Source organism: Puma concolor, chromosome E2 (genome assembly GCF_028749965.1).
Source record: "Puma concolor isolate L17-30 chromosome E2, mPumCon1.1.hap2, whole genome shotgun sequence".
NCBI lineage: Eukaryota > Metazoa > Chordata > Mammalia > Carnivora > Felidae > Puma > Puma concolor.
Genome location: NC_141681.1, coordinates 20,258,345 through 20,278,343, shown reverse-complemented (window position 1 = coordinate 20,278,343; position 19,999 = coordinate 20,258,345). Strand labels below are relative to the sequence as shown.

The 19,999-nt window shown below is 47.2% G+C and overlaps 1 protein-coding gene across 2 annotated transcripts in view; it reads right to left on the bottom strand.

Annotated features, from left to right (window-relative positions):
* Window positions 1-131: 131 nt before the first annotated feature.
* Window positions 132-19,999, bottom strand: part of CMTM4 (CKLF like MARVEL transmembrane domain containing 4) — a 70,833-nt gene continuing 50,965 nt past the window's right edge. Inside the window, exons 2-4 of one of the 2 annotated variants that reach the window (XM_025920799.2) lie at window positions 19,122-19,298; window positions 9,171-9,269; window positions 132-7,788 (exon numbers count right to left, since the gene is read on the bottom strand). In XM_025920799.2, coding sequence (XP_025776584.1) covers window positions 7,624-7,788; window positions 9,171-9,269; window positions 19,122-19,298 — 441 coding nt within the window. In that variant the 3' untranslated portion in view covers window positions 132-7,623. The remainder of the gene's footprint in view (window positions 7,789-9,170; window positions 9,270-19,121; window positions 19,299-19,999) is intronic. The other variant, XM_086689274.1, reaches the window with a different exon arrangement.

The following is a 19,999-nucleotide window of genomic DNA, read 5'->3' as shown; positions in this document are numbered from 1 at the left end:
GTCAACACCCATACCCCGGCCTGTGCCACGGAGGCGGGCTGTGTTCAGCCACCACCTCACAAGCTTGTTTCGGGAACTAGGTCCGCGGCCTTTGAAGGGACGGGAGGGAAGTCGGAGCGAGGAGACAATGCCATTTTTACATGTCCATTTATTAAACAAGAACTCCTTCGTGACAATTTAATACAATATTTATTAACGATTAGTGCTGAGAAAATTATTTCCCTCTACATACAAAAATACAGATTTGAACACTATGAAAACAATCAGGACGAGTACCGTGAAAAATAGGTCCTTCAAAAGAAATAAAGGGGCAAAACTGAGGGCAACGTGAGGCTCTGTCTGCTGTCAGGGACAAACCCACAGGAGCAAAGGCTTTGGGGCCCCAACACCACTCCAAATGGATAGAGTCAAACCTACAAGCCAGGGTTTGAGAAGCCAGGAAAGCCTCCAACAGCATAAACCAATGTTTGCCAAATGGGCATCACCTCAGAATGCCCCACAGCTGTGCCTAAATGATTAAAGGAAAAAGACTTCTAAGAAGCAAAATGTAATCGTTACTAAGTTAACATTGCCCCCCAAAAGTGCCACCCGGCCAAGTACCAATGAATAATCATATTGGAGCTATTAGCCATCTGATTTCATTTCCTTTGTTAAAATAATGACATCTTCTGGCCCTTCCAAAGGACAAAAAAGAAGCTACAGTTTGAGTAAATCCATTCCTTCATTTTGCAGTGGCTCAGCTAGTTCACTCAAAGAATTTTCTTCACACAGAACTCGCGTCCTATAGATATGGGAGGGGTGGGAAAGCCAACAGAGCAGCTAGAGCGTTATCTAATGTCAGCAAGCTCCTCATAGCAGGGAGTCTATTTTGTCCCAGCGCAAAACCAGAAAGGGCCACTGAGCCCACCCCGAGGAGTCCACAAACCAAAGTCAGTGGAGGCCCCTTGGGCAGCCCCTCTCTCCCAGGCAGGGCTGGAGGTGGGCCTGAGCTGGTCCTCTGCTTCACCAGCCCGCCAGCAAGGGAGATCTTCACTGCGTCAGACCTAAAGGGGAAAATCAGAGCGCCACGGATGTTCCATGCTTTTCCTTTCTACAGAACCACTTTCCTCTTACCGTCTGAGGCGAGCAGTGGCTCTCCCTAACTGAACAAGTGTTTTAAAAATGCCAAATGCAGTTATACTGATTATTTCACAGAAATATACGCTTACTCTCAGACTGTTGAAATAAGCAGAAACAAGTCACTGGGGAGAAAGCAGCAGAGAGGAGACAGGAAGAGCCAAGGTGGGTGTGGTTTTTTTTCTCTTTTTTAAAATACATAACGAAGTTTAAAGGGATAATGGCTAAACCTCAAAGCCATCATTGCTAAAAGCGATATTAAAAGGACACGATCTAACATCATGCTACAAAAATAGTGTCATCTGGTTTAACTAAATGTACATCTTTTTTTCAGTTCCATGATTGACAAGTGTTTATGTGACTGACACACAGAAGGCACCGAAGGTGAAGTGATTATTATTTGTCTTAAAATATACAAAGACAGAATTACCTACTTCGGGGGAAAAAAAATACAGTCATACCTGTAATAAATAGTTAAGTGTTTTTGCCACGGGTTCCCGAACCCCTACAGATTTCAACATATACAAATAGTTTCGATCCCTACATTCTCTTAGAGGGAACCACATCAAAATCAAGTTAACAAAAGCATTGGTTTTATCCACATATGTCAGTTTCATCATGAGGCAGGTTTTGAAAACTCATTTTTAAACGGGTTACAGAGTGAAGGAGCTGGAAGCAGTCAGCCCCCGTGCAGGTCTAGGCCAGCTTGGGGGTCCATCTGGGCCTCCTGCCCTCGTCCTTCCCCACGAGCCAGCCTTCCCCCAGCCTTTGGACCAGCCAATTCTCCCTTCAAGCTCTGATTCTTTGCCTCCTTCACTTCTGCAGAAAGGGAAACTTGCGAAATCAATTCTGGAAAAGGCAGGAAAGCAAAATGGCCCACTGAAGGAGGCAGGCATCAGTTAGACCTGGCCCTGCTTGATACAGGCACCAACCGGGTCCCCACACTGTCCTCGTTTCCTGGTAACAGGAAATGCTTTCTACTGGGGTTCAGCAGCGTTCTCCAGAGACAACTCCGACGTGACAGTTTTGGACTGAGTCCCATACAAACCAGTACCCGAATCAACTGTGTCCTACCTTCTCTGGTCTGAGGCACAATTATGAAAAGAAACCTCACCTCACCCTAATCCTGTCAACAAAGCTGATTAAGGTCATTTGAGACCAGTTCCTACTGGAAATTGGAACCAGAAAGGTTCTGACAGCCCACTAGAGTCCAGGCTATTAACTCCTTAACGAAGGCTCTCTGGCCTCTGCGTACAATGCATCCCAAGGAAAACCTGCCGCTCCAAGGTGTCTAGATGAGCAAGCAGGTCACCCTAATTAAAGTCTTGGCATGAAAATGCGGAAAACAAACTGACCCTAGGAACAAGATGCACTATTCAAGGATCCATAAGCTAAACTTTATTTTAGGCAAGTTGCTGTTGCTTCAACCTCAGTGGGCTTGTAGGTAACTTTTTTCTTTATTGTTACATTTATGGGATAAGAAAAACCAGAGAGGGAAAAAAAATCCCCAAGGTTCAGAAATTGCACCGAAATGGGACAGAAATATAATCTAGACCAAAGAAGGAAGAACACATCGGCCCCATTCCTCTGTTTCAAGCCTAAGCGTGTATAAATGCCACTAATGCCACTTACTGGTGTGAAGGAAAAGTCAAACGGAACATTCATTTTCAGAAGAAAATTCTTCTAGATCTAACAGAGTTTAAGGGTATTTTCTATCAGGGACAGTTTCTAAATAAAAGCAATGGACAGGGTCAAATGTTTCAAATAACCTTTCAACCACACAGTTCTTATGATCTCAATAATATCTGCTGAGAGAGGAGGAAACACGAGATTTTATAAAAAGCCAGGAAAGGTGACAAAGCTCAAGGAGGCCTGTGTTAGGTCTGCGTCCTCTCTAAGGTGGACCCAAACCAGAATCTGAGTCCCCTGTCCAGACCTCAAGAGCCGACCCAGAGCTCCAAGGCATACTGGTCCCAACATCCAGCTTTGGCTCGCAGGCTGAATGCAAACCTCAGCCCTCACTTTTCCAAAGACAAGAGAACAGGAAGGTAGTTAACCAAGCACATTTTTTCAAAATGGCCTGGGTCGGTGACCACATGCAGGGTGATGGCCAGTTCCCCAGAGGCACGCAGTCTGGGTGTGCTGGGCCCCTCTCTCCTATCACCTCCCATTCTTGCCCCTGCTCCACTCTCCAGTCTGTTGCCCAGCTGGTCCTGAGAGTGGGTGCTGATAAGGTAAGAAAAATTTGAGGCAGACAGAAGTCCTGGGTTCTGCAAAGTTCACTAGGAACCAAAAAGGCGTCTGGGGACCTCAAAAGCTAATGACAGTCCCTTGGGGCAGAGAACAACTTTTTATTTTCCTAGAGAGAATCAATTGGCAGTAGCCTTTACCTAGAAAGTGCTTTTTGCCTTTACCTGTTTAATGTCCTTATTTTCCTGTAAACAAGATATGGAGAAAATGACAGTCGGGAAGTAGCAGGATGACTTCCCGGTTGCCTGGTTTTGAACACGGATGGCACGGTGGGAACCACTTAAGTCATCACTGCCTTCCAGAATCACTAAATTGGCCACACATCGCCTCCACACACTACTTACGTTAGGGCTGGTTCTGAGAACTCACAGAAAATCTTGCACAGACAGAGATTAGAACTTGGGCCACCTCTTAGACACGTGGAGAGGTGAGGAGTTTCTTCCAAACAGCACATGATTGTCTGCACGACGAGGTGAGCTTGGACCGCACACAGGACATAATATACGGAGGCCTTATTCCAGGCTCGTTCGTTGCAAGCAAGAATCCATACACATGTGCAGACAAAAGAGTGCCTCCTCGCCTCAAGAGACCGCCTGTGGCTGAACCCAAGTCTGAATCGCTAAGAAACCATCAGAGAAAGGCAGAGGAAGTGGCAACCTTTTTAAAAGAGTAGACATGTTTTCAATGGAGTCAAAAGCTCTCACCATCTAACACGTCAGATACACTTCATGCCTACGCACAGGCGTGCGCCTCCCTGCCAGGGGACAGTCGTGGTGCCCTGAGGGCCGGGGCTGTGGTCCACCCCCGAGAGTCAAGCCCTCAGAGCCAGTGGGTCCCGCTGGCTCCCATGTGACCAGCCAGGCTCTGTCCCCGCTGGCTTTTCAGTTCCAGCCGCCGAGACCAGGACTGGACAGGCCACTACATCCTTGCCTTTTTGTGGGCAAAGGTAACCTCTCTGGGATGAGTGTTTCTGCACAGAGTAAAAATCTAAAATAAAATACTTTGAATCAAACTTGTCCTATAAGGTTTTAATCTGTGACTACCTTTGTCCTTCCCTGGCTTTTTATGGGACCAACGAGCGACTTTCGGCCTCCATGACTGTAATCTTTCTGTATGAAAAGAAAAAGACCTCTCCCTCCCTCCACGCCTTCAACCCTGTAGGGAAACATACAGGAGAATCTGAGGGAGAAAATACCACATCAACCAAAATCAGTGCCAAGATCAACTTTCTCTGAAGACGTCGGTGTGCATCTATCTAAAACCACCAGGGGTTCCACCGGAGGCTGGAAGGTCGCCACCACAAGGTCTCCAGGCACGAAGTCCAATCTACACAGCAACTGCAGTTCCCATCAAGTTTGGCACAAACTACGAAAGCCAGCATCCTCCTACCAGAAAACTGAGAAACACTGAGATTGCCTCAGCCTTAAAATACCCCAAACCAAATGGATGTGGTCCACATTGGAACCATTACATGCACAAATAGGCTTCCTTCAATTTGCAAAAACAAAACTAAAGTCCTGCTAAGCGCCCCCTAAATCTAGATTGTCCTGTTTGCACACAGAGGCAACATAAGAAAAACAAGTGTCGTCACATTCGCCCTAGACAACCACACTCTCCTCTCAGAACTGCCCCCGCCACGCTGCCGCGCGAGGAGGTCTGCTCCCGGGCTCTGCGCCACACCAGTAAGAGAGCTGGCTGCTTCTGGCTGTAGTGGGAGCTAATTAAATATAAAGAAATATATTTACAGAAACCATGGGGGAGCCTCATGGCACAAAGGATATTAAATAGTTACAGGGACATAAATAATTCCGAAGATTCTAACACTAAGATGCAAAGCGACCACTACGTCCCTCGGTGGCACAAGGGATCGTCACTTTTTATCACCTATAAGCATTTACAATTGCAATGGGCTTCAGAACCACTACTTGCAGCTTTCAACACATCCTCGGGAGGCCAACAGGCCCTTTTCCACCAGGTGATAAACTGGTTTTATTGCAGCCACTTGGAAAAACTTGGGCAACAATCCTGCCCGAGTGGTATTCTTTTTCTTGATCTCACTTCAAAGGCGGCTTTTTACTGAGGCCAAGTAACATGACTCCCAGCAGATTCCTGATAAAGCTCAGGGTGGTCCTTCCACGTGGGCCCCACTCAATGCGAGGCTGGGTCTTTGTGGCCCTGTTTCTAAGTGGAAATCTCAGAGGGAGAGAAGCCCATTTCAGACTATGCAGACACAGTCGACAAATGCAAAATAAATACATAAAAATGAACAGATAAAATCCAGATGTCATCATCTCCTCACAAGTCACTACACATAAGAAGTTCAAAGTTTGTGAGGCGTGACTGGTGCCGCCTCACAACACGCATGGGAAGGGGGCTCGATCGGACCCGTGTGGGCGCAGGGGAGGTGCGTGACCACCGGGCCGGCGGGGTCTGCACCGACAGCCCACCGCCCCTGACGCGGACAAGGAACCGCAGCAGAATTCGGCCAGTTCCGGACGGTTGGTTCAGGCGGCTGACCCCTAGCCCCGACCCTTCAGATGTGGAAGGTACCGTTTCCCCTAGAACCACCTGCCTAGCAGTGGTCCCTGCGCTGGGAAATGAGACGCTGCTCTTCTGCGAGGCGTGCGATGCCACGGGTGCACGGATGACACCCTCTCGCACCTGCTCTGCTCCCCACCTCCGAGCACACACTCGTGTTCGCTCTCTCCTCACGCAGCACGCGGCAAAAGCTGCAGTCATTCACTACTAGACAAGATCCTGGGGATCCTCCGCGGGCTGCAAACCCGCTGCCGCCCCCCACCCCATCCCCACTGGGGCAGGGCGGGTTTCCTCCCTGGTGACAGCCAGACACAGAATAGTAGAGGAACACGGAGGTTTGTAAACATTCAAAACAGTTCAGAGAGTGAAAACCCAGCAAGTTACGGGCAATTTTTCCATGAAAGATACAATTATAGTTTCCCAGCGAGAAAAAAAACAAAACCAAAAACAAACAAAAAAACCTACAGCCTCAAAGGGATTCATGTAACACATTCACCACAATCATCTTCACTTTATCAAGAATCCATCCAAAACCTTACATAACTAGAATTTTCCCCAGCAACTTCCGAGGTCGATGTTCATAGTCATGACCCTGAGGCACAAAAGCCACAACCCGTGCCTTCTGGAACATCAGTGAAAGGGTGTGTCGTGCTGGAAATTCAAGTATTTTCAAATCCTAGACAAACCTACTCAGAATCACTTTACAACTGTCCTCAGGCATTTAAAAATTCGCATACATCCCTAAAACAGGTGTGTCCCCACCTGTGGTCCATGAAGCCAGCAAAGGTGCCGGCATTCTGGTTGGTGGAATGTTTTGTTTTGTTTTGTTTTTTGTTTTTTTTTTTTTTTGTGGCTTTTACCTGAGAAGGCAAAATTGCAGGAAGCCTGCAATTCGGCCTCCAAGTAGTAAGGGTGGGTCTGAAACTGGAAAACAAGATGGTCCCCACGTTCCCGGAGGAGAATCTGGGATTCAGGGAAGTGACGCATTTCAGGAAGAATTAATTGAGTGACTTCTCAGCAGGGTGGGAACCAAAAGGTGACCTTCCCGCATGTCAGCAGTCCCACTGAACGGCCCCAAGAGGGCAGCAGCTTTTCCCATCCCCGTAAAGTCTGGGCCCAGCAAAGAGCTCCACCAGCGCCCCCATCACCAAGACCCTCAGCGTCACGCGTGGCTTTCTGGGCCTGTGCTGGGTGTGTCGACGCCCCAGGAGTGGAAGACGAGGAGCAGGGGAGGCTCCGGGCAGCAAGACTAAATGGTGCCCCGGAGCTCGCGAGGGGGCTGCCCGGCGATCGCTGCCAACCCCACACCTTCATTCCTTGATTTCCACCCCCTCCTAGCAGCCCCCATTAATCCAAAGTCTTGAGCTGTCACAAAAATATATGACAGGGTGGCTCGGAGTCAGATGTGAAGCCTGTGCTCGGGGACAGCGAAGACCTAAAGCAGACGCGGCAGCCGGTAAGGTCGGCGGCAACCACGGCCACCCAACGCTGGACCGATCGGCAGGCCTCTGCCGCCCGCCTCGGTCAGAACAGCTGGGCACGACGGCTCCCTGCCTCAAATACCTGCCAACGGGGGCTCTGAAAACCCTTTCCCAGGATGAACTTTCACCAAAGAGGACAAAATTCAACTTAATCACGGGAAAATCTGACATGATGAGGGAAAGAAAACTTGTCTGAAAGGATGGGCACGGGGACAAGAGGGAGGAGGATGGCAGGTGCTCATGTGTCCAGGCGCTGGATCTCAGGGCGACCGTCCACGTCTCTGGACTCCGTGCGGGCTCGGATGTAGTCACTGGCACTCTGCTGGTGGATGCTGAGTCTCCATTTCTGCACCGCCAGGAACGTGTTCACTGCATATACCGCGGTTGCCAAGAAGCCAAATATCTGCAAAACACGGGCACGGTCAGTCCTCAGACACGTCAGCCGCGTACCGGGTGTGAGGGCAGGACCTGCCCTGAGCAGCTCACGTTCACCCGAGATGTGTGCAACTGTCCCAGCTGTACCCACAATGCCCAGACCCACTGATATTCAGCTGTCTGACTGTGGCCAAGTGCGCAGTGAACACGACCCACATAAAGTTCTGCATCACCTGAAGACAGCCCAAGACTTCTTTTAAAGTATTTTGGATCTATTAAAAACAAACAAACAAGGGTGGCCTGGGTGGCTCAGTCGGTTAAGCGGCCAACTCTTGGTTTTGGCTCAGGTCGTGATCTCGGGGATTGTGGGTTTGAGCCCCGTGTCGGGCTCTTCTATGCTCACTGCGCAGAGCCTGCTTCGGATCCTCTGTCTCCCTCTTTCTGGCCCTCCTGTGCACGTTCTCTCTCAAAAATAAATAAACGTTAAAAAAAGTTAAAAAACAAACAATCACAGAAGTGCCTCTTTTACAACACCTTCATGGCCACTGGTCCCAGGTAAGAAAGTAAAATGTAGACCAAAATACCATATAGACAGAAAATGATGGTCTCAGGTGTCAGCCCCTAATCAAGCCATAATGCCTGACTTTCCAAATCACAGCCCCCCAAGCCTCTGTCTGCTGTCCAGCTGCCTCGCCCCTGGGCAGCTCCAGGTGGTCAGCTCCGGGGTAAAAAGCAGTATAATTTTAATGATTTGAAAGGACTGATGATGAATCCACTGAGTGACACTAGGGACAGTAGCTGGCTTAATATTTTTTACAAACGTTTCAAACCAGCAGCCCCCCCACCATGGCAAAAGTGCTACATGTTCATTATAAATACAGAGCAATATAGAAATGCAAAACACAGAGCGTGAAAGTCTTAAGGTTATCTGGTTCCCACCCTCCCCCGAAGGCATTCCACCTCAAAGAACAAAAACATGTCACCTGACTGCTACATGGAGTCAGACCTACTTCTTCTTCATTAAGATTCTCCCCCACACATTGACAGATAAGGCTCTTAAAAGTAACATCACTAACAGACACGTAGGGCTCTGGAAACAGACTAAAGCAGTGATTCTCAAATTTGAGCATGCACCTGAATCACCCGGAGGGCTTATTACTGGGGCTCTCTAATTCAGTAGCTCTGGGGGAGCCTGGGAATGGCATTTCTAACAAGTTCCTCAGTGATGCTGAGGCTGCTCTTCTGGGGACCACACTTTGAGAACCATAGCGCTGAAGGAACCAGGACCTCCACTGACTCAGTAAGAACATCGTTAGCAAAGAAAAAGCTAGGGAAGAACGAGCAGGACGCAGGCTAGGGGACAGAGGAGAGCAAGTCACAGGGTGCACAAATCAGCCTGAGTTCACTTACCACGGCAGCAATTTCTGCTCCGGTTTTGTGGTTTAAAGCAGCCAGTACAATCGAAGCAATAAAGAAAAAGAAAGTGCTGAGTCCAGTGTTGACCAAATCCTAAAGAAGAAGATAAAGTCACTTGGAAAGAATGATTTCCTGCTTTGCCCTAAAAGCAGCACAAGGCCCAGCCTCTCTGATGACACCATATTTTAGTCTCAATGGCCCAGGGGTACTGGTCCCACAAAGGAAGGCAAAGATGACACCAGCTTATGATGATGCTACTTGATATGTCACCACAGCAAAATCCACATTTTAATCAACCACGTTGTCATTTCTTAATGCATTATTACAGAAACCCAAACTGCTAACCCATTAAGGACATGCACCATTAATTACCATTTTGAGTTCTACTGTCATCTTTTCAAACTACGTTAAAATCACCTCAGCATGGGCAGCACTCCCCAGAAGTCCAGAATGTACTGTAACTGGCCAAGTGCCCTCCATCGCCACTCACCCCCCCTCATTCATTTGTGACTTGGCAAGTGCATGGGTTTTTAGACCTAGAGAACTCACTTAGCCAGACCTCATGCTCTTTCTTATGCATGGTCTTTCATGGGTCTCTATGGCTAAAACCTAGAGGATTTTCTCCTAAGTTTTTTGCAAAGCAAATGAGGTTAGGTATCCAATGCTTCCAAGATTTAACTCCTGTCTCAGCTGTGAAGACAAACAGAGCACATCGATTAAGTGTCAGCCTGACGTGGGTCCTTACCCACCATGACTTGGGACAAGCCATTTTGCTTCTTGTGTCTCATGTGGGAACAGTACCCCCACCTCACAGAGTTATTCTAGGGGTCAGGTGGAGACACTCACAGCTACGGTTCCCTGTACATTAATTGCTGCTTCTGTAACCGCCAATGTGACAATGGGATGCTGACAGCCGGTGTCATACCAGAGTCCATATAATCTCTACAGGGAAGCAAAATCCAGGGGAAATGCTGGACTGTTTGTGCATCAACACCAGGTGGGTCCTCAAGGGCCATCTCCTTTTTTTTAAAAATGTTTATTTATTTTGAGAGCGACATAGAATGTGCGTGCTAACGCGCGCACGCGCGCGCGCGCACACACACACACACACACACACACGCAGACGTGTGTATGTGTGCCGGAGTTGGGGAGGGGAAGAGAGAGGGAGAGAGAGAGAGAGAATCCCAATCAAGTTCCATGATGAGAGCACAGAGCCCAACATGGGGCTTGATCCCACAATCCTGGGATCATGACCTGAGCTGAAATCAAGAGTCGGACGCTCGACCAAATGAGCCACCCAGGTGCCCCGTCATCTCTTTCCAAAGTTGCAAAAAAGCAACGTTCTCATCACAGAGGTACTGAGCCTATGTAGCAGGAACCCCAGCACACTGCTGGTGCGGGCTTCCCTAGGGGCTCACAGAGCGAAGCAAACGCCAACTACAAAACTCTGTTCAGAAACCGTCTGCCAGCACAACAGTTTTCAGCTGTGACCAATGTGAAGTAAGGGCAAGTTTTTCACAAATTCAAACCAGGAAGTGTTCAGTTAAAATGCTCAGGTCTGGGTAAGGTGCTGTAGGAATAAAGAATATAAAATGTACTTTCCAAAACAAACACTATTCAGAAGTGGGGGGAGTTTTGTGATACATGCTGAGGCCAAACATCAAACCAAATAGTATGTACATTATTGGTGACAGTGTAAAAATATAAATTGGTCAAGGGCCTATATGCATCAAAGGTTTTAGAAAGGTTCGTGTTGCCTATGATTTCCACATTTGGAAATTCATCTTAAATATCACACTAGTGCAAAGGTCTCAGTATAAGGATGTTCGTCATAATCCTTAACATAGCAAAAAAAAAAAAAAAAAAAACCAAAAAAACAAAAACAAAAAAACCCCTCAAAAACTGGAAACAAACAAAATGCTCAAGAATAAAGGAGTTGTTAAATAAAATGGTATCTCCACAATGGAACACTATGCAGTCATTATGGTGAAGTTGTATATTTAACATGAAATATACTTAAAATAGTTTAAGTGAAAAAGCATAATTCTAATGATTCCATTCCACACCACCCCCCACACACGTTATCACAACATACATGCCTAGGTGAAAGATAGTCTACATAGTCTAGAAGCTTATATCAAGTTTTACAAGTGGTTATCCCAATGGTTTGTATCACGTATGACTTTTTAATAACTTTATTGAGATAGAACTCATATGCCATATAATATACCCAATTAAGATGTGCAATTCAATTACCATGATCTAATTTTATTTTTTTAATGTTTATTTATTTATTTGAGACAGGGTGAAAGAGAGAGAGAAGAAGAGAGAGAGAGAGAGAGAGAGAGAGAGAGAGAGAGAGAGAGGTGGAGAGGGACAAAGACAGAGGACAGAGAACCCCAAGCAGGCTCCATGCTGTCAGCACAGAGCCAGACATGGGGCTCGAACTCACAAACCATGAGATCATGACCTGAGCTGAAACCAAGAGTCAGATACTTAACCAACTGAGCCACCCAGGCGCACCTACCATTATCTAATTTTAGAACATTTTCAGCACCAAAAAGAAACTCATTAGCAGTTAATTCTTCATCCCTCTCCTAATCCCAGGCAACCACTAACCTGCTTTCTGTCTCTTTGGATCTTCCTATTCTGGACATTTCATATAAACAGAATTATATATTATGTGCTCTTTTGGATTGGCTTCTCCCACTCAGTTTAAGATTTCTAAGGTGCATTCAGGATGGAGCACAGATCAACACTTCATTCCCTTCTCTTACTATATAGTATTCCATTGTACAGGTACCCCACATGTTATTTACCTTTTCATCAGTTTTTGGACATCTGAGTCATTTCCACTTTCAGGTTGTTTTAAACAATGCTATTATGAACTTACTAGCTTTTGTGTAGACGTATGTTTTCATTTGTGTTGGATCATCACATGATTTTTTTTTTCCTTTATCTGTATCTTCCCATTTTTCTGTAACAAACACTTATTCCCCTGCACGGCTTTATTAAAAGGCTTAAAAGTGGAATACTGCACATGTTCATCGGCATCAACTACGTGAGTTCCTCATCCATGAAACAAACATCAGGCCTTGTAGGTTCATCCTTCACCTTAGGGGGCACACATGGACATGACCTTAGAACAGGCTTTGGGGGGAGTAGTCAACAGTGGTGTTTAACTTTCTTTAATGCTTTTTTTTTTAATGTTTATTTTTGAGAGAGACAGAGACAGAGACAGAGATAGCGAGTGGGGGAGGGGCAGAGAGAGAGGGAGACACAGAATGAGAAGCAGGCTCTAGGCTCTGAGCTGTCAGCACAGAGCCCCTGACAACAGGCTCAAGCCCATGAACTGTGAGATCATGACCTGAGCCAAAGTCGGGATGCTTAACCAAATGAGCCACCCAGGCTCATGAAAAGAATGAAAACCACCCTCACATACACACACACTTGGGTCCCTTCTTCAGTGACACACCAGGAGGTACAGATGTGAACCCCTGTAACTCCAAGAACAGATCAACAGGGTGTGGCCTAGAGGGTGCGAACCCGAGACCTATTGACCATATCTGGCCCACAGACAGGTTTGACTTGCATGGCTTTCAAAGCAAATTTGAACACACCGACATTAAAACACCAGAAGACTGTACGTAAAAAACTAAGTTCTTAAAAACAAACAAACAAACAAACAACCTTCTAGCTGCCTTTGAAAAACCGTTCCAGAAGTGCCCTATGGCAACCACAGGGTCAGCGGGGGCTGAGTAGGAGAACCACCTGCCTGCCTCCCCGGTCTCCAGCCCCAGAGGCCCCGAGTCTACAAGCCCAAGCCAGTCCCCGAGAACAGGCCATCCTGTAACGTGCCCCACCCTTCCACACTCTGTGCCCAGGAGTCACCCACTCATCTCTCAAGGCCCAGCTGGAATCTGGCGTTTTCTCTGAACTTCCCCTGACTGGCCCACTCCAGGCTCCTGCCCAGGGAATCCACCACCTCCTTGCCTGTGTCCTGCCAGGCCACACACAAAACTGGATCTGATGGAGCACACCTGTCCACAGGCAAGCAGCTTGCATCCACCTGCCGTGTGCTTTCAGTTCCAAGTTCTGGCACAAAGTAGGTATCCGGTTCATGTCTGCCGGACTGATAACAGGTGAGATAGTTGTGAACAGGTTGGGCCCCAGCCTGTCACTGCAATTGCTCCCAAACCACGGGGCTCCGTGGCTGGCTCTGGCATCGGTTCTACACAAGGATGAGAGAGCAAGTTCACAGCCACTCAGTCTATACCACGCACGGACTTGTGCTCGAATGGCCCCAGTATCAAAGGGACAATCCTAATACTGACGATAGTGGCAAATACTCTCCATGGAGTCCCTGTTGTGCCAACTCTGTGTGCGTGTGTGTGTGCGTGTGCACATGTGTGTATAACTTCACAGATCCTAACCTAATTATGACCCAAAATATGTATAAAGTAGGACACGTGTTATTTTGTTCTGCTTTTATGGGGAAAGAAACGGAGTACCAGAAAGGATGTGTGGTATAATACAAAAATATGTATTTGGTCTTTGTCCCCAGTTCCTTGGCATTTTCTGGGATGACGGGAGTCTTTTGTGGTTCATAAGGAGCCCCTCTCAACCATAAACAACCATTAGTTTGTGCTAATGAGGTGACTCTCTGGAGCCCCTGGATAGTTTCAGGATGGGAGGTGGTTACCAGAAAAACCAACCAGGCTGTTAGAGGGTTAGAACTTTCTGCCTCATCTGCACCAACCTCCAGGGAGGGGAGAAGGGCTAGAGATTGGGTTCAACCTCCAAACGACCAACGATTTTAACCAATCATGCCTACATAATGAGACCTCCCTAAAAACCTCCGAATGACGGGGTTCAGGGAGCTTCCGAGCTGGTGACTACACACCCAGGCAGGGAGGGTGCTGCACCCCAACTCCAGGAGGTCAGAGGCTCCAGCACATTGAGATTTCTGGATCCTGCCCTCCACATAACACATCTCTTCCACGTGGCTGTTCCTGCGTTGTATCCTTTACAACAAACCAGTAATCATAAGTAAGCACTTTTCCCTAGTTCTGTAAGCTACTCTAGAGAACTACGAACCTGAGGAGGCAGCTGTGAGAACGCCCAAATCTGCAGTTGGTGCAGGTGACCTGGGAGCTCCATTTGTGGCAGGTGTGCGAAGTGGGGGCAGTCTCGAGGAACTAAGCCCTTCGCCTGGGGATCTGTGTCAACTGTAGGCATTAGTGTCGGAATGGAGTTGAGTTTTTGGACACCTAGTTAGTGTCAGAGAATTAGAGAACTGCTCGGTCTGGAAAAACTACACAGATTTGGTGTCAGAAAAAAAAAAAAAAAAAAAAAGACACATTTGGTGTAAAAAGTTGTGTCAGAAACCCCACACAATGAGTCACGGCCAAGTCCTTGGGGCTCTTCAGGTGGCTCCTCTGGGTGACTCAGACTGTCCCAACTCACCACCCAACCAACCTGAGTTTTTGATCCGGAGAGGTCTGTGGGATGAGCGAGGGCCGCTAAGGCACTGAAAAGGAAACCAAGGAGGAAGGAGAAAAGCCAGGACAGGGTAATATCAGGGCAGGCAAGAGTGGAGAGTACAGCAGCAGGAACAGAGCGTTCCATGGCAGACTCCGCTCAAATGTTCAGTGAGGAGATGGGCGGGCGCCTGGGTGGCTCAGTCAGTTAGGTGTCTGACTCTCGGTCATGATCTCGCGGTTTCATGGGTTGGAGCTGCGCATCAGCCTCTGTGCTGGCAGCGTGGAGCCTGCTTGGGATTTTCTCTCCTTCTCTCTCTCTGCCCCTCCCCCACTGGCACTGTTTCTGTCTCTCTCAAATGAAAAAAAATATATATTTAAAACATGTTCAGTGAGGGGAGAACTGAGGAATAGCCTGGGGATCCAGGAACATGGAGGCCCCAGAGATCACGACCAGAGTACTCTCAAGAACGTCAAATTTACCTTTTGACCCAAGCGGTGACTCCACCGTCTTTATCATTCTTCATTCAACTGTACATTTTAATGAATTTTTCTGAATGATCTGTATTTGACAGTGAAAGGTGGGAAAACACAGATTGGGAGTAGGGCAGGAGAGACAGCACGTGCAGACCTCCCTGCTGGTTACGAAGTTAGGCTGAGCAGGCCCTGACGGGCTCGTAGCACCAGCTAGGGAGACTGGGAGCAGCTAGTGGGCTTTCAGTGGTGGGAAAGGGATGAGAGAAGAGAAGGAAGGGGTGGGGCAAGAGGCCTGGGACGCTAACCAAGGTAAACACAGAGAGGACACACAGGCATATGAGCCCCTAATATACAGAGAAAAACAAATACCACGTGGTAAGTCCCATAGATTCATCAACAAACAAACAAGCAAACCCAGAGCTAACAGAATCTTTCTGCTTGCATCAAATAATGCTTGTATAAAATACACACTTTGCAACCTCCTCCTTATGTGCCATTTTTCATGAATATTTTTATGTCAATGTAGGCTCCTGAACGACCATTTTGCTAAATCTATACTAATCACACCCTATTTCATTCACTAGCAAGCTCTGTTGATGACAATAACTCCTACCGCCTTGTTAGAAAAACACAACACAGCCAAGGCCAACCCTCTGTAGGGATTCCAACTGGGAAACCCAATCCCAATAAGCTGTGTCCAGCCCTGAAGAGCTCACTTTTTCTCCCCTCCCAAAGAATAGATGACCTGAGCTCTCCTCAGTAAGTACTACCTCCTCAAGTTCATGTACTCACATACTCTTCTGTTGGATAAGCAAACACCTTCATCTGCTCTAAAAGGTTGGAAATTCTCAGCGCGTCTGGGTGGCTCAGGTGGTTGGGCATCCAACTCTTGGTTTCAGTTCAGGTCATGATCTCACGGCTCCATGAGTTCGAGCCCCACATCGGGCTCTGCACTGATGATGTGGAGCCTGCTAGGGGTTCCCTCCCTCCCTCTCTTTCTCTCTCAAAATAAATAAATAAACTTAAAAAAAAAAATGGGGGGGTGGAAATTCTGGAAAAAGGATCCCAAAAAATTGAAAGCATTCTCAAGTGACCACATCACTCACTCAGGTGTTTGCTCCACCGACACCGTCCAGAAGAAAATGATGTATGTTAACTTCCCAGTGAAAAAGAGGCACTTCAGTATGACTGAATAATGTGGTAGGCACCAAGCAGAAAGCCCTTCATGATTAAAATAGGAAAATCCAGGACGCCTGAGTGGCTCAGTTGGGTAAGTGTCCAAGTCTTGATTTCGGCTCGGGTCATGATCTCTCGGTTCATGAGGTCGAGCCCCGTGTTGGGCTTTGTGCTAACAGCACAGAGCCTGCTTGAGATTCTGTGTCTCCCTGTCTCTCTGCCTCTCCCTGCTTGCGCCCTCTCTTTCTCTCAAAAATAAGTAAACTTTAAAAAAAAATAGAAAAAATATGAATTCCAGAAAGCTCACTAAGTATGTATTTCTGGGGATAAAGACCAATACGAATTAGTTATAAAGCTGCAGTGTAAAGTCTTTTAACAGATTCACAGCTGTCAAATCAGAAGATAAGACTGAATTAAGGGAGTAAAGCCAATCCTGGCAGAAGTCTGCAGGAGAAAGATGTGGCTGAAGAGAACAACTCTCGTGGGGCACCTGGGTGGCTCAGTGAGTTCAGTGTCCAACTTCGGCTCAGGTCATGATCTCACAGTTCGTGAGTTCAAGCCCCGCGTTGGGTTCTGTGCTAACAGCTCAGAGCCTGGAGCCTGCTTTGGATTCTGTGTCTCCTCTCTCTGTCCCTCACCCACTTGCTTGCTCTCTCTCTCAAAAATAAACAAATATTTAAAAAATTTTGTTAATAGTTAAAAAAAAAAGAAAACCACTCTCACTTGTGATAATATTAATACTTCTTATACAGGGTTATGGGCTAAATGGGTAAGGAATTAAGGAATTTACTCCTGAAGTCACTGCTTCACTATATACTAATTTGGATGTAAATCTTAAAAAATAAAGTTAAATTATAAAAAAAAAATACTTCTTATGCAGGCAGCAGCGCACACTGGCTTGAGGTCCCCTTATACACATTGTTTCATTTCCTTCTTAAAACAAGCCTGTAAAATACTATTGCCTCACCTTACCAATGGTGGCCTTCAACATGCGGCTGTAAGTGACCTGCCCAGAGTCACACACAGATCTTAAGAACCACCTTGCACTTGAGCCCAAAAATGTCTAATTCAAAGTCCCTGGTCTTCCTGGCAGCCACTTCTTTGTCAAACGGGTCCTCCGGCACTTTGCATTCCGGTTGGAGGAGGCTAATGAGGTTGTCCTATGCCCTCTGTCTACTACACTGTCAATTTAAATGGATAAACGCTCACAACTCTGTGAACATTTTTTAATAGAGAACACAAACTTTATCTTAAAGATACTTGAGGGGCGCCTGGGTGGCTCAGTCGGTTGGGCGTCCGACTTCGGCTCAGGTCATGATCTCACAGTCCGTGAGTTCGAGCCCCACGTCAGGCTCTGGGCTGATGGCTCAGAGCCTGGAGCCTGCTTCGGATTCTGTGTCTCCCTCTCTCTCTGACCCTCCCCCGTTCATGCTCTGTCTCTCTCTGTCTCAAAAATAAATAAACATTAAAAAAATATTAAAAAAAAAATTAAAAATACTTAAGATGCTGGGGCACCTGGGTGGCTCAGTCGGTTAAGCGTCTGACTTCAGCTTGCATCATGATCTCGCGGTTTGTGAGTTCAATCCCCGTGTCGGGCTCAGTGCTGACGGCTCAGAGCCTGGAGCCTGCTTCGGATTCTGTGTCTCCCTCTCTCTGGCCCTCCCCTGCTCATACTGTGTCTCTCTCAAAAATAAACAAACATTAAAAAAATAAAAATAAAAACCACCTGAGATGCTAAAACCTGTCACAAAACCAGGACAAATCCAGCTGAGTTTTCGACTGAAATCAGCTTTTCTAGTTCAGCTCTCCTTTTATATTCCCTCCCAGGAGTTCGAACAACACACAGAGTATTCTGCCAGGAAGACCCGCTCCTCTCCGTACCCCACAGGATCACCATGGGGGTGGCCTTCCCAGGCCAGGGGACCTCCTCCCTGGCTCCTGCACCCGGGGCACACTTTCCATGCTGCCGCACACACCCAGCACTAGGCAGCAAGACAGGAGCTCACACAAGGATGGGCGGTCTGCAGCACCCTCCCTGCTCCTGCCACCCTGCAGCTTCTCAGGAGGCACAGAGGGGGAGGCAGCTGACTGTGCTTTCTTGTGTCTCTGACCGATTTCCTTTGGGCTCTTGCATGTGAGTGTTTGCAAAGAAACATCAAGAAAACCAAGTGCTATTATTAAGTTTCCTTTCTCATTCAGCAGGGTAAGGAAAAGTAACCCAAGTCCAGGAACAGGGGCCCGGGAGGGACCAGACCTAAGCTTCCCATGCTGATCAGAGGGTGAGCCAGTCATTAAGAACCCAAACCGTCGAGAGGGCACGCTTTTTCCACTCAAGACTCTGATCAAACCACCAAACCCTCTGCGTCCTACCAGTTGCTTTGAATTTAATGATAATCCTAGGCTTTGCAACTCATTGGTCATTTTCATTCATAATTTCAATTCTTCCTGAATCAATACTTTTGTAAATGGCTTTTGGGTCCAGTGTGAAAAAAAAATAAAGGTATTAATTCCATTTTCTCTTTCCAGATTCTGTAAATATCAACATTAGCAATCTTCTCTGGGGATCATAAAATTGAAATGACATCTTTAAAGGGGTCAAAATAATTTTTATGATGGTTTTACCATTAGTGAAGATTCAAATTACCTTATAGTTTCATCCAACCCAGTAAAGAAATTTAAAATTTCACAGTTGAATTACAACAAAATATTTAAGTATCAAAATGAACTGGAACCAAACAGCACACGGAGAGGTTCCAAATTTCCCTCGGAGCCGAGCGGCACCCAGGGTCAGAGCGTGGTGACCTATACTCACTGTCAGGTTCCAGTTGATCTGGGGGATCCTCATGTGAAGGTTCAGACTGAACAGAATCAGCAAGACTCCAGTCACCACAAATGCACTACAGCTCACAAACTCAAAGAAGTAGAGGCCTTCACACGGAGAGCACTCCATGATGGTCTCTATGCAGATGAAAGCAATCAGGGCCAAAATCTAGGAAGAAAATTGGAAACACACATGTATGTGTATATTTAGTACATGGCCGTGGACGTATGTGCCTGCCACGTTTAACTAAAACTCCACCACCACCATATGCAGCCAGAGTTTTTCTCTGGGGACGACAGCATCACCGTCAGGAACACAACCTGATGAAATTCTTACGAAACAGGTATAGAGGGTAGAATTCCTGATGCGGACACCTCGCACGACAGCCCCCCCGACACCGTCCGGGTGTGGCCCTCGTGAGGAAACAGAAAGGAACATCTCTGTGATGTTTTCAGTTCTGCCTCTGCCACCAGTAAGTGGACTCTGCCTACACACGTTTCCAATTTATAGTCCCCACCACAATTATGCCAAACACGGAGAGGGCAGGGTCCAAATGGTGTCCGTTTATGCCATCTGCAACTGCCCGGGTGGTTCAAGCGGAGGTCATGCAGGCCGACTGGGACCCCTGAGGGCTTTAAGACAGGGACGAGTATAATCCCTCCTTCTCCCAGTTACAAGTCCCTAAAAGTGAGGCCTACCTAATTAATTCATGAGCTACGTTTTTTAAAAGTTATCACTGGAGGGGCGCCTGGGTGGCTCAGACAGGCAAGAGTCTGACTCCGGATTTTGGCTCAGGTCATGATCTCACAGTTCCTGGGTTTGAACCCCACACTGGGCTCTGTGCTGACAGTGCAGAGCCTACTGGGGAT